The following is a 16,411-nucleotide window of genomic DNA, read 5'->3' as shown; positions in this document are numbered from 1 at the left end:
AGGATGTAATTATTTTTGCATTTCTTTAAATAAACATTTAGGAAAATAGCAATCTCACTAAACCCTAAAATTTTTCTCCATAAACTTTGTCCTAGGGTTATTTATAACCTCATTTATAAAAGCATTTTCAAAGAAATCAAGATTTGGAAAAGTCCTAGTTTTAGGAACCTCAAAATTTTTTTAGAAATACTCAAAATTAGGGTTTATAATTCATCAAAAAAAACTCCCTACACACTTTCTTTAACAAAATTTATGATTTTCAAAAACCCTAAATTTCTAATCCTAAAAAATTCTTCGAGGAGAGAATTTCTAGGGTTTAAAGCTTACCTTTTATATTCTTGAGCTTTCCCTTCGATTTCCCCTCCTTTGCTCGGCCGAACAAAACAACAAGGGACTGATTATTTCGGTCCCTTAAGGCTTTAAGATGGGTGTTAGGTAAAGAGACACATGTGCCCCTTCCCTCATTCTTTTCTTAAGAGTTCATGGGGGCAAAAATGGTAGAAAGGGTTAAAAATTACTTAAACATTTTCGACAATTTTTAATTTCCAACTCGTGCGAAATTGAGTATATATTCTTTATACCGTTTCGATTGAAATTTTATATAGAATTTAATAAAATTTATTGCGTCAAATTCCGACGACTTTGAAAATTCACCTAAGTTCGTCGCGGCGCATCGAAATGCATGTGACACATACGATCGATAGTTTTCGGGTTTTACAATTGACCAATCATCTTATTACAAAAAATTACTTATCCACAATTATATAGTTAATGCCTTGTCAATTCATCTCAGTTATTTATCATTATCAAATTTAATTGAATATTCAAATTGCAATAAAACATGTGATCAAAATAATAAGAAAATATGGTTCTATTTCTATGAAGAGAATGGCTTGCTAAATATTCCCAGTTTTGGTATGCTCATGTAGAGTTCAGTGAAGGTCATAAAATATAGTTATACCGAGAAATATGGTGGGTAACTCGCATGAGTTTGAACTACCAATAATAGTTATCGTCCTGAATTACCATACTATGATTCATTAATGTATCATATAGTAGTCACTCTTTTAAATTTTAAACTCAACACAAGTTTTCAGGCTTACAAATTGATAAGTTTTCTTTAGCAAGAATGTCATATTGAAATAGAAATTAGTCGAAATTTAAAAATGTCATATTGAAATAGAATGTGACGAGATGAGTGTAAAAATTATAAATGGTTATTTCAATGAGCGCAGGTTTGGGACTTGAGAGAACATATGCCTTACAATCATTGAACATAAAAAGGAGAGGGATGAATAGATAAAGCATACAGAAGATTTGGTTTAGGGTTTGAATTTATTGAAAGCCATAGATTGAGGCCGTTGGCACACAAATAATGAATGAGAAAGGGGACTGGAGAATATGGATTGGGAGCTAGGGCTTCTACTTTCTTTAAACCTTTAAAATTGCTGGCACAACCCCACAGGATTAGATTTGATTGCTACCATCAAAATTTGATTAAACTTTTAGCAAAAGAGTGCAAAGTTTGATCAAGCAGATAGTAAAGAAAAAACACAAATAAAAGTTGAAGTTTAGAAACGGGGCAATTGCCAAAACCCTAACTTTGTCGCCGCATAAACCTCTAGGTTGATCAACCATTTATCAACATTTCATGAAACTATATTGATTATATACAAATTAAAACTAATTTTTTAAAAAAATAATTTTTTTTTATGAAGTTGGCTTGTATCCACCTATGGCTTGAAATTGGATTGAAATTAAGTTTGAACTGCTCATTGTTCATCTCACTTTCTTTGAGCTGATCTTGGTTCAGGCCAAAATTAGAAACAATTTATGAGTGATCGGCGTTCTTTCAGCTAAATTCTCTATTCACCTATGTCAATGACTGTGTTAATACAATGATGGGATTCTACAAAGATTGCTTGGATGTGTTTTCGCCCAGTCTAAATTGATCTATACTTGTGGTTTCCACTCTCCTGTAATTGAACTCAATTTGGATGGACCAGCACTGCATCAAAGCTAACTGTTAGATTTTTTTTTGGCTCTTAGTAGTTCATCCCCCCACATGATAGCTCATAATTCCTGAAACGTGAAACTTTGTATAATTAAAATGCAACTTGCAACTTATAAACATCTGAAACTTGGAAGTAAATTTTAGAACATAAAAAGAATTTTAGCATCAATTAGTTCATGAACTAGATAGTAAAGCCAAATGACTTCAAAATACTTTCCACCGATATTTTATGACCATATCTAAATGATTTTGGCATCCAAGTGTTAAGTAATCAACGACAACCTAAGCAATCACTTTGTTGGATTTATAGTAACTGAATAGTGAAAAAATACAACTCCAAAGTTCAAATCTCAGGTATTTTTTACTCACAAGAATATATAAGATGTAGATGATGTTGGGCCAGTTTAGTTATTAGTTTTCTGAAGGCTAAATCCAAGAATTGAGATGATCTTTCAGTTTTGGGTGAATCTCAAACTTTTACTGACGTGATACAATCCATGCGAAAATTGACTTGCTTAAGGAAGTTTGCACTAGTAAATTTTAGAAAGCAATGTTAAGCAAAATCCTCTATTGATGTAAACGATAAGATAACATTAAGGTGATAAAATAGCTTTGGTCTAAACACATGCGAGGTTGAGTTCATTAAATAGTCAACTAAATCTTACTTTGCATACATGAGTGGTTTCAACGAGAAATTCCAATACTAACAATAAGATTAGTATTATGAAGGGTCTCTCTCACAACTCATTCAAATACTAGGTTTAGCGGAGTTGATGAGACGAAAAGATTGTAACTCCCCTTAATTAATTCCCTAATTTAATTTGGCTTAATTAGGAAAGTCATTAATGAGGGAAATTCAAAATTGGAGGAGGGAGAGAGGGGCCGGTGGTAGGGGTTCGTGGGTGGTGGCTGGAGGAGGGTGGTGAGGGTCTGCAGAGGGATTAATAGCGGGAGGGAGCAATTGGCCGGACCAACAGAGCCGGCGGCAAAGAGGAAGTGGGGAGGGGATTCCAGCGCCTGGAAACATGATGAAAATTGTGGAGAAAATTCGGAATTTTCTAACCTCACGCACCTCTTCTTCGAGATCTCAAAGGGAGATTGTAAAATGCCGGAACTCACACAGAGAGTCACGAAATTCCCCTCAAGAACTCACGAAGAGAACTAGGGAAATGGAGAGAAGAAGAAAAGATATTGGGTAGAAAACCAAGAGCTCCACAAAGGGGCTGTTGGGTATTGCTTTGAGCCTCTCCTAGGCTTTCCTCACTTGAGAACTCACAAAGAGAACTCTAGAACTCACAAAGAGATCCAAAACCAAAATTTTCCATTAACAATAATCATCATCCCTTTTCCAAGAGGAAGGGGAAGGCTTAAATAGCCAAATACATGAAGGAAAATAAAAAGACACAAATGCCCCTAGGGCCACATAAGACAAAACCCTCAAGTGAGGGTATAAATGGAAAAGTACAAATAACAAATAAAATACATCAAAATAAGTAGACACGATCGTAGCCGTTGATCTTCGATGTCCTCATCATTTACTGATAAAGCATCAGCTAAGAATTGATTGAAATAATTTGTTTTAGTTTAATTTGGTTCAGGTTTCAATTATTTTAGTTATATATATATGTATGTATGTATGTATATATACATACATTGTTAGATACAAATATTATTTTTTTATGTCTGCATAAGAATGCACCTCTTCATCTTCTATGGTGCAATTAGCAAATAAAAATAATAACATAGGTACATAGTAAATACTTATTCATTTGTACGTATATTACAGACAAATGCATTCATAAATTTTAAATCTTAAAAGCTAAGATAGTGTCATAGTAATCACCCTGTACCATAATCAATATGTTTCCAATGGCATTATCTCATTTTTCTAATCTCGAAACAAAATTTTGTTTTGAATTTTGAAGAGGACATGTTACTTGAATATTTGAATTGGTATCCAACTATTGCTTTTAAGCATTTTAAATCAGATATGACAAATCGTGTATCGGTTACCCATGTGTATTTAAAGTATCTAACTATCTATTAGTATTTAATAGACACCCCATTGTATGTATTAATTATTTATGGCTTGATGATGTGTTAATAATTCTCAGTAAGACTACTATCATTACAAGTCTTTGATGTCTATTGATTGCTCACTTTTCTCTTTGAATTTTTTTTTTCTTTTGTTTGCTGTCATTGGTATCTTGTACTTGTCTCAATAGCTGAGTTATAGATCTAACTTGCTTCTCTTGCATGATAATCTCATTGTAGTTTGAGCCATATTGATGTAGGGTTATTTAGGGATAGGATCATTGTAATACAACTGATATGATGCATGATATGAATTCTTACAAAGGAACTCAAGGATTCACATATCAAAAGATATTAATTTCATGACTCGGCTCGGAGGCTCAAGTTAGTGAGTCGCGAACAGACAGTCAGATGTTTATTATAGTTCATTCAATAACAATAATCACTCAGTAGTATTACTAAAACAATTTTCCAATTTAAACATATTATAAAACCAGTTCATACTTATTTTCATTTGACCATCTTCTACTGGACACGAACTCTTCTTTTCAGCCATTTAATACACATAAGATTTACATGATATTTTCGATTTAAATATTTGAGTTTTTCATGATGAACTCAATGAACAATTACATTTTATAGTATAGGAATTAAACATGTATATAGGTAGTAATGTAGTCATGTTCATTTATTAATATATTAATAATAATAATATTCATTTAAATACATATAAATTAATGAATATTTAATATCAATGTACATCAAAATTTCTATTCCTTTAAATAACTTTATTCTTTTAACATTTCATTTATGATTGGAGCAAGATCTAATTTTTTTTACCTATGAAGGTACAATCCATTTAACATGCACATGTATGTTGTGTCCCCAGCCAATATCATAAGGGGTGAACTCCTGTATCTATATACATGTACCTTTCCGTTTTTGCACTTTGATTTACATGTTATAATCTTTTTTGTTCGTTTCATTTTCATTAAATATTAATATATATATACAGTGTTGTAAACTTTAATTGCTTAATTTTTCTTAGTTTGGTGCATGATAAACACTTAAATTTTAACAAATACGCATGCATGATACAATATTTAATTATTACAATGAAACGAAAGAAAAAAAAATTGTTATAAACCAAACGCAATCACCCACTTTATTTCTCTTTCATGTGTTGGCTTTCTTCAAAATTCATTCAGAATTTATAGGACATTCTTTTATGCAACACCTAAGGTCACATGCATAATTACATAAATTTGCACAGTTATCGTAAAACTGTACTTTCATTAATTTCAATTAATTTTCCATCTACATTTTTGCTTGGTTCTAGTTCCTTTTCATAGCGCAACAATTAAATTTGCATTCCTGTCCAAAATAACACTACTTGCATTAAATTTTATTAGCCTTAATCCTAAGATATCAACTGTTGTCAAAATAACATCGGATACATCAGATGTCTTAAAAATAACACCAGCTTGCAATTATTTAATTTTCGCAAACTAAACTTTTGATATGCTAAATTTGAACAAAATTGAGTGCATTGAGCAATATCAAGTTTTGCTAAAATAAGAATAAAAAAAATAGGCCTTAGTTCATTACATGGAGATGATTTCCCCTAAAATTGGATGGTTCATTTATTATGTATTGAAGGAATCACACATTTCTCTCGTAGTAATAATGTTAAAATTGAGAAGAGATTCCTCAATTATATACCTTAGAGCATCTATTTATAAACTCGTTAATCCTCAGGCTAGTAGATATGATTGGCATATGATTCATCTTAAAATAGTTAAAATAAAATTCTAAAAGATAAGAACTAGTTCAAAATTCTTATTCCTTATCCCAACTCATCATATAAATGCAATTGTAATTTAATTTGTGCAAATTGAAGTTTTGTTGTGCCAAATTTGTGCAAAATAAGGTTTAAAATTGCACAATTGAGTATTGAGGCGTTTTTCATAAGTTAGGCAAAGCGTAATGTCACGAGGAAAACCTTACCTTAGTTACTCGTGCGGCCTAAGCACTCCTGCCTTATGTTAAGTCAGTCTTAAGCTCTCTATTAGGGAGCAAAGAATGCTAGAGAGAGCGAATGGGGAAAACTTCACTATTACAAGAGAACTTGTATAAGAAGGGTTGGAGGGATTTTGAGATATTTGGGAGATTTGGGGAGTTGGAGGAGTTTGTTACAAATGAAGGGGGATGATGTAAAACGTAAATGCCATTTACTTGCCTAGGTGGCAAGATTACTTAAATCACAAATCAATTTGGGGAGAGAGAATGGAAATCTAAAATTAAATATTAGATTAAGTGGAATTGGCGGGATGAATTTGAATTTAAATTCAAATTTAATGGGAGAATTAAATTGGATGAGAGGGAATTGTGGAAGGTAATTAGGGAGGCTTAATGAGGGGGGCTATTAATGAGATAGGAGAGAGATTATGCCCAATGAGGGAGCCGGCCACATAGAGAGAGGGAGGAGATTATTTGTCATAAGTAGAGTGGGGCCCACATTACTAATCAAAGATTTAATAAAATCTAAATTAAAATTCAGATTTTGAAAGAAAGATGCCTTCTCCTCTCATGAACTCACTAAGAGATCAAACAAGTAGAATAAAATTTCATTAACAATTCCTCCTCCCATTACACAAGAAAGGGCCTCTATATATAGGCCTAAGAAACTAAAACAAGACACATATGCCCCTAAGGCTTACATAGGACGGCCCTCGTAAGTGAGGGTAAAAACGAAAAATTTATAATAAAAATTTAAAAATTACAAATAAAATATAAGATAACGTGGGATGATGACAGCCGTTGATCTTCAGCTCCTCGGATAGCCATGGACGGTTGGATGTCCGCATCAGGGGAGGTCCTATTTATAGCTCTCATTGCATGCCTGGGAACAATTTAGAACTCCCTTCATTATTTATGAGTGTGGAGTTCTCTAGAACACTTCACATTATTCCCTATACTCTTACATAACTCTATAACATTCTTGAGAGTTCTAGAGCATCCTAGAATACTCTCTAAGTATCCACATTATTCTAGAACATTATAGAATACTCTAGAATCTTCTATGAAACTCTAGGCCTTTTTATAAACTTCCAGGACCTTCCAGAATCTTTTAGAATCTTCTAGAACTGTCCATAATCTTCCATAACCTTTCAATGTCATATAACCTCATTTAGGAATGGTTATGGAGGACTTCTTAACCTCTGCTCCGCATGTTACGCTCAAGGAGTTTTTCCAAACCTCTTGTGCCAACATTTGGGCGTGACACTCTCCCCCACCTATTCTTGCGATGCCCTCATCACGAGCCTTCTATAATCCATGTCGCAGGTCCTTGGATTGCCATAGGCTCATTCCGCTCCCTCGGTCCTCCTTTTCTCCCGAATAGGATTCCTTATTGCCTACTTTAGCATCAAGTACTTGGAACCTTGGGTTAGCTTCCTCGTTCTTCGCTGGTGCCTTAAGGACTTGGGATCTCCCCTTCCCCTGCTGTCTTGGCGCTTCCCCAGGCTGTTCCTCTAGCAAGACATCTGAAGGCTCTTCAATTACTTCTATCATCATTGTTGGCAAAGCCTTCATCGTCTGCATCTAACTCAACCCCATGAGCTAGATGGCATCCCCTTCCCTTGGGATATCTTCCAAGACTTGCAAGTTCTCGCCTTTGGAGTTCTCCCTCTTGTCCTTGTTCTTGCCGCACCTTTGTAGCCTCCACTTGATCACCAACCTTGCCATTCGTCACCCCTTGACACTTGGCCTGGAGCATTTAGGCTATCTTAGGACAATGTCTTGCCCAATGAGGTCCTCTACAAGCAAAGCATACATTTAAACTCCTTCTCCTCTCTTTGGCAATCCTTGGCATGCTCATCCCATTTTCCATTGCCCCCACAATGTCCTGGCAAGCCTCCTCCTTGCCTCGAATCATTTGCCTCTCTTATTGCCCTTGCCCCGACGCATTGAATTCTTGCCTAGAGCAACTGTGGCTGGTGGATGTCTCTGCCAAGATATGCCTACAATCCTCATGTAGGTCTCTAACTCGAGTTAGCGTCCACTGAGCTCCCTCTCGAGCTCTCCATGCACCTGTGCCTTGTCCATTAAGGATTTCTCTTGTCGAGACACCATATATCTCCTCATACCCCTCCAATTCTCCTCTTGTATAACTTCCCTTGTAATAATAAAGCTTTCTCATTCAATTTCTCTCTTTCTAGCCAAGCCTTGTAGGGATTTAAGGCTGCTTAGCATATAGGAAGGTGTGCTAAGGCTGCACGGGTAACTAAGGAAAAGTTTACCCCGTGATTGTAAGCTCAAAATAAAAAAAAAAAATTGAGTATAGTGAAAATGAAGGTTAAAAGTGGGCTTTTTGTATCTTAACCAAATAATAGGTAAAAGAATAACATTTTAATTTTTTATTGAATTATGAAATAATATATTAACATACATATAAAATAAAAAATTGCACAATACATAAATGACGAGTGATAAATTGCATTAAATAGAATTAAAATCCAAACATCTCAATAATCAAACAACGTAAAATATAGAAACTGCATAAAAGTATAATATAACACTAAGTCATTAAGTTCAACTTGAAATTCCTTTTTTCCTAGTTCCATACTCATACACATTTCATTCCTAAATAAAACAATAATAATAGACAACAACTCATAAGTCATGCATCACTGATTGGGTATTTCTTTGAGTTATCGTCATAATGAATTACTCGCTCCTCTGCCTCATCATCTGTGGAGTTCAATGCCTCTCAATCTTCTTCTTCATCTATTTCAGTCATCTTCCTCTTCCTTTAAACATTTCACCTTTTTCATCAACATAAAGGTGAGTAATACCCCAAATTAAAGGAGCTTTTAAAATAAAATTCTTTTTATATGCATTTCTCTTTAGTTGTTTTTGTAGTTATGTTGTGATGGATACAGATGACATATTTCTTTCACGTCAAAGAAATCAACATTCAAATATTCTTGTCATTCAAATGGTGTTACCTCCACTTCATAATCTACAAATCACTAATCATATGATACTGTATTTTCACAAATTAAAGGGTTTTTGTCATCCAAGCCTTTCTTCATGAGTGTGGCAGAGAAGCAGGTGACATCAAACAAAAACAAGAAATGGAGAAGCTAGCGTTCAAAACTCTTTCTCACGTGATGTAGGCGATGTCAAACAACAACGAAGAAATGGAAAAGAAGCGACTTGTTCAAAGCTCTACCTTACGTGAAGTAGGCAAAGCCGAACAACAACGAAGAAATGTAGAAGAGGAAAGGTTAAGGGATTTAGGTTTAAGCTTTTATTTAAAAAATAAAATTGGTGAGGTGTGTACACCTTACAAGATAAGCTTAAGGCATGCATCTCAAGACATTTTTGGTCAGAATTGTGCTTGCTCTATTTTAGACATTGGTGCAAAATCAAGAGCACTAAGCAATATCAAATTTTGCAGATGAAGTCGGAATAATAAACAAATATATTGAAATAAGAAAAATTAGGCCTTAGGACAGTAAATGGAGACGACTTCTCCCAAAATTAGGTGGTCCATTGGTTATGCACTTGAATGAATCACGCATTTAACTTGCATTCACAAGGTTAAGATTGAGAATAGATTCCTCAATTATGTATCTCAAAGCATCTATTTATGAACTTGTCAATCCTTATGCTAGTAGATATGATTGTCATAAGATTCAGCTTTGTACTGTCTAAATTAAAATTCCAAAACATAAGAACTAGTTCAGAATTTTCTTTTGAAGTCCCAACTGATCCCATAAATGTCAATGCACAAACTTCAAAACCCAACATCCCAATTGATGATATTAAAGAACACAATTTTGCAGGACTCTATAGGCCACTGAGATATAAACGGTCGTATAAAAAGGTGAAAAAAATGCCAATACACAACTCCAAATAGATAAAGTCAACAACACCGTCCAAAGGAAAAGGAATCTACATTTGGAATGACATTTAGAATGGTCATATAAAGCGAAGATTCACTGCCCAAAGTCAATGGCAAAGCCAACAACCACCTCCCAAACCAGACTCCAATTTTCACTTCCATAAACAAACCACCCGTCCAAAACTCCGAACACCAGCCGACATACACCTAACATCAAGCCAAAACCAACATCTGTCCGCCTTTTGTTCTTCAAATCATGATAACACATTATGAAAATTTATCTAAACTGAACTAAATTGAAACTATGCCAAACTCTGTGAACAAATCTAAAGTTATGAAATAAAATTTAGCTCTCTATCAGCAAGCATCATTGGCATGTTTTAATTATAATAACAAAATAAATGAACCAACTAAGAAAAGAAAGAAGTTATGCGTAGATAAAATCATTACTTAGTGTGATGCTTTCAACAAGGATAATCATGAAGATTTCCATCTCATAGTGCAGAAAATGATGCCTTATAAGCATATTTTAGGTACTTTCTGCTGAAAAATAGAAAATATTTGCCTTTAGCATTAGAAATTTACCACAACGGTCTCTCTTCTTTGTTAGTTTATAGACAAGGCTGATGATGTTTTTGTTGTTTTATGTCCTTTTTAAGGATTAGAAAGTGGTGTCCGTCTGAGAATTAAAGTGTCTTGTTACTTCAGAATGTAGGCTTATATTTTATTTCTATTGCTTTTTTCTTCGAATTTTTTATCTTGCAAAACTGTTCATGATTTGAAGAAAATGATCTCATGGTATTGCTAAGATTAATTTGGCATTTGCAGGTACATCTTGCAAGTCAAGTACAGCCGTGGGTTTTGATGAAAGGATGTTGCTTCACTGTGAGGTTAAAACGTCATCTAATTGTTGCTTTATTGCTAATTACATGTTGGACAATAGTTTATAGAATTATGGTTGGTGCTAGACTGGTTATGAGGCAATTAATTTGCTTTATCTTGCTTTCTGTTATGCGCCTATATTGCATGATTGCGTTTATGTTGGAGAGCGTGCTTTGCTTATATTGGAGAGGGTGTTCACCATGAAACATGAAAACATGTGAAAAGGAGTTCTATAGGGATAAAATATTGTTATATGATGTTTCACCAAATTTTCTTATTCTCCTGATATGTCATATGACTCACATTTGTTTAGTTTAAATAAAGAGTCGTATAGTATAATGGACACACATTTGACACTCCTTTTAAGGATAAAAATAATAATACAATTTAACTTTAGATGAGTCATGTGATAATAGATATTAATAATATAATTTTGTTGAAGAATTGTGGGACCCACAAGTTAGTCAATCTTGATAGGGGTCCTTGAGCACACGGATTAAGGATTCTAATCATTGGATTAATAATCTTATGGCTATAACTGTTAATTCAGGCTAGTGGGATAGATTTATGTATAACTTGAAATTAATCGACTTGAATATGCTTGACCTGAAACTAGTTCGTTCATCATATTGTTCTAAATGTTTGACTCAAATTCGACTCGTCCCAAACTAGATTAACTCAAACATGACTCATTTAACCTAAAAATGTCCTATTTAGCTTGAACCCGAATGATAATCAGATCATTTTTAGATTTTTTAGGTCCACTCGAACTCGATCTGAAAATTAATTTGGTCAGGTTTTCAGCTTGAACTGAAAATTAATCATGTCAACCCAAATTAGAAATTTTCAATTCGGGTTTGGTCATTCATTAGCACTCCTACTTATGGCCCTTATATTGTAATTCATGTGCCTATTTTCTGTATTCTAGCTACTAGCTTCGCGTGGGGGCTTTTTTGAATGGGAGAAATAATTTAAAACGATCACAAATTGTATTGATTTTTTGAAAGAAAAGGGAAAGATCCACCATCTTTTGGATCCTCCTTCGCAACCGTAAGACCAAAAAATTGTACTTTAGGATAAAGCGGATTCTATGATTATGACATGATTGTGGAGTACCATGATGTTTGAAATCAGTGGGCTATATATATTTGTCTCTACTACAAAAAGTTTAGGACATCGTCAAACAAATGTACTCAAAAGTGAAGTGTGCTATCCTCATTTACGAGCTCAAAATTTATTTCAATAACTAAGCATGGTAACCACCATGTTATTGAGTACTTCAAATGAATGTTTAGTGCTTGACCTGGATGATTACCCATATCTCAAGAAGACGTGGTAATTCTTCAGCAATTTATAGAAAGAGAAAGAGTGTTTAAGTTCCTTGCATAATTCAATAATGAATTCAATCGCGTTCTTGTCTAAGAGGCTTTTTCTCTCATATGAGTCGAAGAAGGAAGAAGGACGATATAATGCTCGACGTTTGATTTTCAAAACATCTGTCATAGTAACAACCAAACCCAAATATAAGAGACTTAATATTACAGACTCTTTCCTTAAAACCACTCATTCACCTAAGCCACTCATCCACCTAAGCATCCTCATCTCTGCAACACCTAACTTAGTATTAACATTGCCGTTGCCAGGTCCCAAGTCCTGGATGAGAAAAGTGGAGGATTGCGTTAGGTAGTCGATAGTCAGCGTAAAACTTGTCGAATAATAATGACATGAATCCTTTAAGAAAAAAATTAGCCGACCACACATAGTGGGATAAAGGCTTGATGATGTTATTGTTGTTCTTTTAATGACCAACGTTCGGCACCATAAATCATTGGAGGTCTCACCACCATCTTATAGAATTTTCCCTTAAGTTTGAGGAGGACTTTTCTATCGCACAACAAGCCCGATGCATTCCTCCACTTCAACCATCCAGCTTGAATTCTGCTGATAATATCCCCATCTATTTCACCATCACTTTGAACGATAGATCCAAGATATCTAAAACGTGTACTATTATTAATGACTTGATCGCCCAAAGTCACAATCCCCGCACTAGGTCTATTGCTACCAAAATTACACTCAATATATTCAGTTTTAGATCTACTCAAGCGAAAACCTTTAGACTTTATGGTTGACCTCCATAATTCAAGTTTACCTTCAACTCCCTCTCTAATTTTATCAACAAGAAAAATATCATCAGCAAAAAACATACACCAAGGTACATCCTCTTGCAAATATCTAGTGAGAACATCCATGACTAAAGCAAAAAGATATGGACTTAAGGCTGATCCTTGATGTAAACCAACCGAAATAGGAAAATACTTGGTCTAACCACCTTGTGTTTGAACACAAGTAATAGCTCCTACATACGCATCTTTAATGATTTGAATATAAGCGTTATTAACTCCTTTCTTTTCAAGAACTCTCCATAGCACTTCTCTTGGAACTTTATCATATGCTTTCTCTAAATCAATAAATATCATATGTAGATCCTTCTTATTCTCTCTATATTTCTACATCAAACCTCTCAATAAATGTATGGCTTCCATAGGAGGCCTACCCGGCATGAATCTAAATTGATTTTGAGCAACATTAGTATCACGCTGCAACCTACGCTTCATAACTCGCTCCCAATATTTTGAAGTATGACACATTAACTTAATTCACCTATAAATTGCACACTCATGTGCATCACCTTTATTCTTAAAAATAGGAATTAACATACTCATTCTCCACTGATCCGACATCTTTTTAGTCTTCAAAACAATATTAAAAAGTTTAGTAAGACAAGAAATTCCTTCATCTCCTAAGCATTTTCATATTTCTATTGGAATATCATAAGGTCCAAAAGCTTTTCCGCACTTCATTTTCTTCAAATCCTCTCTAACCTCGGTTTTACTTATATATCGATAAAAACAAAAAAATTATTTTCATTTAGGGTGATAAAGTCACTAAAGTCATCATATTTTCACATTTTTTATTAAAAAGTTTAGCAAAATATCTCATCCATCTTTGTTGAATATCATCTTCTAAGAAAATTACTTTTTGATATCCATCCTTAATACACTTCACTTGAACTAAATCCTTCTCCTACCTCTTTGTTTGGCTAACTTATATATATTTTTCTCTCTCCTTAGTATCTAATCTATTATATAAATTATTAAAAGCTAAGCTCTTTGCATCGCATATAACTTTATTAGATTCCTTACGAGCCTTTTTATAGCTTTCCCAATTATTAGAATTTTTATATCTAAACCAATTTTTATAACAAAATTTCTTATTTTTTATCTTTTTTTGCACATTTGAATTTCACCACCAACTATTTGTACTATTAGAAACTTTTCCCTTTGAAATTTCAAGCATTGTAATATTCTTAATATCACTAGCCACTTTTTTTTCCGCATAATATTAGCATTCATACTCCGACAGAATCTTAAGATTTAAAATCTTACTCTCAAAAATACTTTTGTTAATTTTCTTTAAATGCCCCCATCTAATCCTAGAAAATTGTTTCTTTTTATTTTTATTTTTTGCTCTTTTATCTTAAAGTCTAAAACTAATAATCGATGTTGGGTACATAAATTTTCACTCGGAATAACTTTACAATCTTTGCAATCTTATTGTTCTAATTTTCTTATAAGAAAATAATCAATATGCGTTTTACTATATACATTTTTATAAGTGATAAGATGCTCATATCTTTTCTTAAATAAGGTATTAGATATTAAAAAATCATAAGCCAAAGAAAAATCTAATATAGTCTTACCACCTTTATTTGTTGTTAACAATGATATATTTTATTAGACAAGAATGTTATGCCAGTATTATTCTCTCATTTTTTTTCTGTCATGATACAAAAGTAATTAATGTTAATATCAAGGTTATTCGAAGTAATAATGCTCACCATTACTTTAATCAAAAGTTATCATTTTTGTTCTAGAAAGAAGGTATTATCCATCAATCTTCTGGTTCTAACTCTCTTCAATAAAATGTAGTAGAAATGAAAAATTGCAATATTTTGAAAGTTGTCAAAACTTTTCTTCTAGAATCTAGTGTCAAAAAGATATTTGGAAGATGCAATCTTAACTTCCATATATATCAATAGAATACCCTAATGAGTGATTGGATTCAAAAGTTCTATATATTATCTTGCTGAATACTTTCTCTACAAAATAACTTTTCCTAAAAAATCTTTTAAAAATCTTTGGTTATATTGCCTATGTCCACATCCAAAAGCAATATAGGGATAAATTTAATCTTCGAGCTCTCAAATGTTTCTTTATTGAGTATTTCTTTATTAAAAAAAGGTATTAGTGTTATCATCCGACCACTAAAAAAATTATCAATTTAAAAGATATCATCTTCGATGAAAAACAATATTTTTTTCAATTAAACTCACCTTTGGGAGAAAAATTCTCTACTGTAAGATAAATTTGATAAAACCTCTATATTTTAACTTAATATTTCTATGGCCATAAATTTTAAAAAAATCCAGGCACTGTACCCATTTAAGTTTTTATGAGAAGGAATAGGCTCAAGCTAAAATATCCAGCAAGCTCATGACTTGGAATCATTATCAAGTAACAATGATCAGCTCATCACTACATGTTCTCTTATGTTTCCCATCTTTTAGTACACATTTTTTCAAAATATTTATCCTGCTATGAAACCTTCTATACAAATATCAACTCTAATTCAATAACAATATCACAAACTCTATTTGAGGCATTTCAAAATAAGAATTGGAAGGATGCTATGTGGAGAAGAGATAAATGCTCTAGGAAAAAAATTACATTTGGAAGATTATTGAACTACTGAAAAGTACAGTGCCTGGATTTTTAAGAGAAGGAATAGGGTCAAGCTAAAATATCCAGCAAGCTCATGACTTGGAATCATTATCAAGTAACAATGATGATGTGAAACGTACATGCGATGGAGTTACTTTAAGAAATTAAAGAGAGCAATTTTAACAAAATAATCCAAAATAATATTATCACTTATAGCAAAAGATTGATCCTTAGAATTCTTGGTTTTTAACTTGCTTAGGCAAAGAAGAGCAAAGCCAATTCCCAAACAATTCAAGAAACGCAAAGAGCAATTGTAAAACTACGACGGTACACAAGAATCCATGATTTAATAATGAGAACTTTCACCTTTGGAGCCCATACGCTCAACTAGTCTAGGCTTTAGCGGAAGAAGAGTCTCCACCTTAGAATCGAGGTCGCTCCGAGGAAGAAGGAACCTTGGATCGTCGTTCTTGGATTGGTGGCCGGAATATGGAATTCTTGACAGCGATTTCTTGAAGGTGTATTCGGCGGCCTGGAATGTCCGGACAGTGTTTGAAGACCTTCTAGCAGGCTGGACAGCAAGAAAACATGTGCCAAATCTCCTAAACAGCAGGTTTCAGATGCTTGAAATGCGAAGCAGCAGACAGGAGAGGTCTGGACAGCAGATTGGCCCTTAAGGGGTTCTGGACGGCAACATATAATGCCTGTACAAACCTTGGACAGCTGCTATAGGGTGCTGGAAGTGTTTGGACAGCAGTTCTAGGTCTCCAATGGTGCAGGACAGCA

General features: G+C 33.7%; 1 protein-coding gene across 1 annotated transcript in view; it reads left to right on the top strand.

Annotated features, from left to right (window-relative positions):
- Nucleotides 1-16,411, top strand: part of LOC110092582 (histone deacetylase 15) — a 113,209-nt gene that overhangs the window by 20,751 nt on the left and 76,047 nt on the right. Inside the window, exon 4 of the mRNA XM_020817195.2 lies at nucleotides 10,788-10,849. Coding sequence (XP_020672854.1) covers nucleotides 10,788-10,849 — 62 coding nt within the window. The remainder of the gene's footprint in view (nucleotides 1-10,787; nucleotides 10,850-16,411) is intronic.

Source organism: Dendrobium catenatum, unplaced genomic scaffold (assembly GCF_001605985.2).
Source record: "Dendrobium catenatum unplaced genomic scaffold, ASM160598v2 fragScaff_scaffold_1602, whole genome shotgun sequence".
In the NCBI taxonomy this organism is placed as follows: Eukaryota; Viridiplantae; Streptophyta; class Magnoliopsida; order Asparagales; family Orchidaceae; genus Dendrobium; species Dendrobium catenatum.
This window is presented reverse-complemented; position numbering and strand designations above follow the sequence as displayed.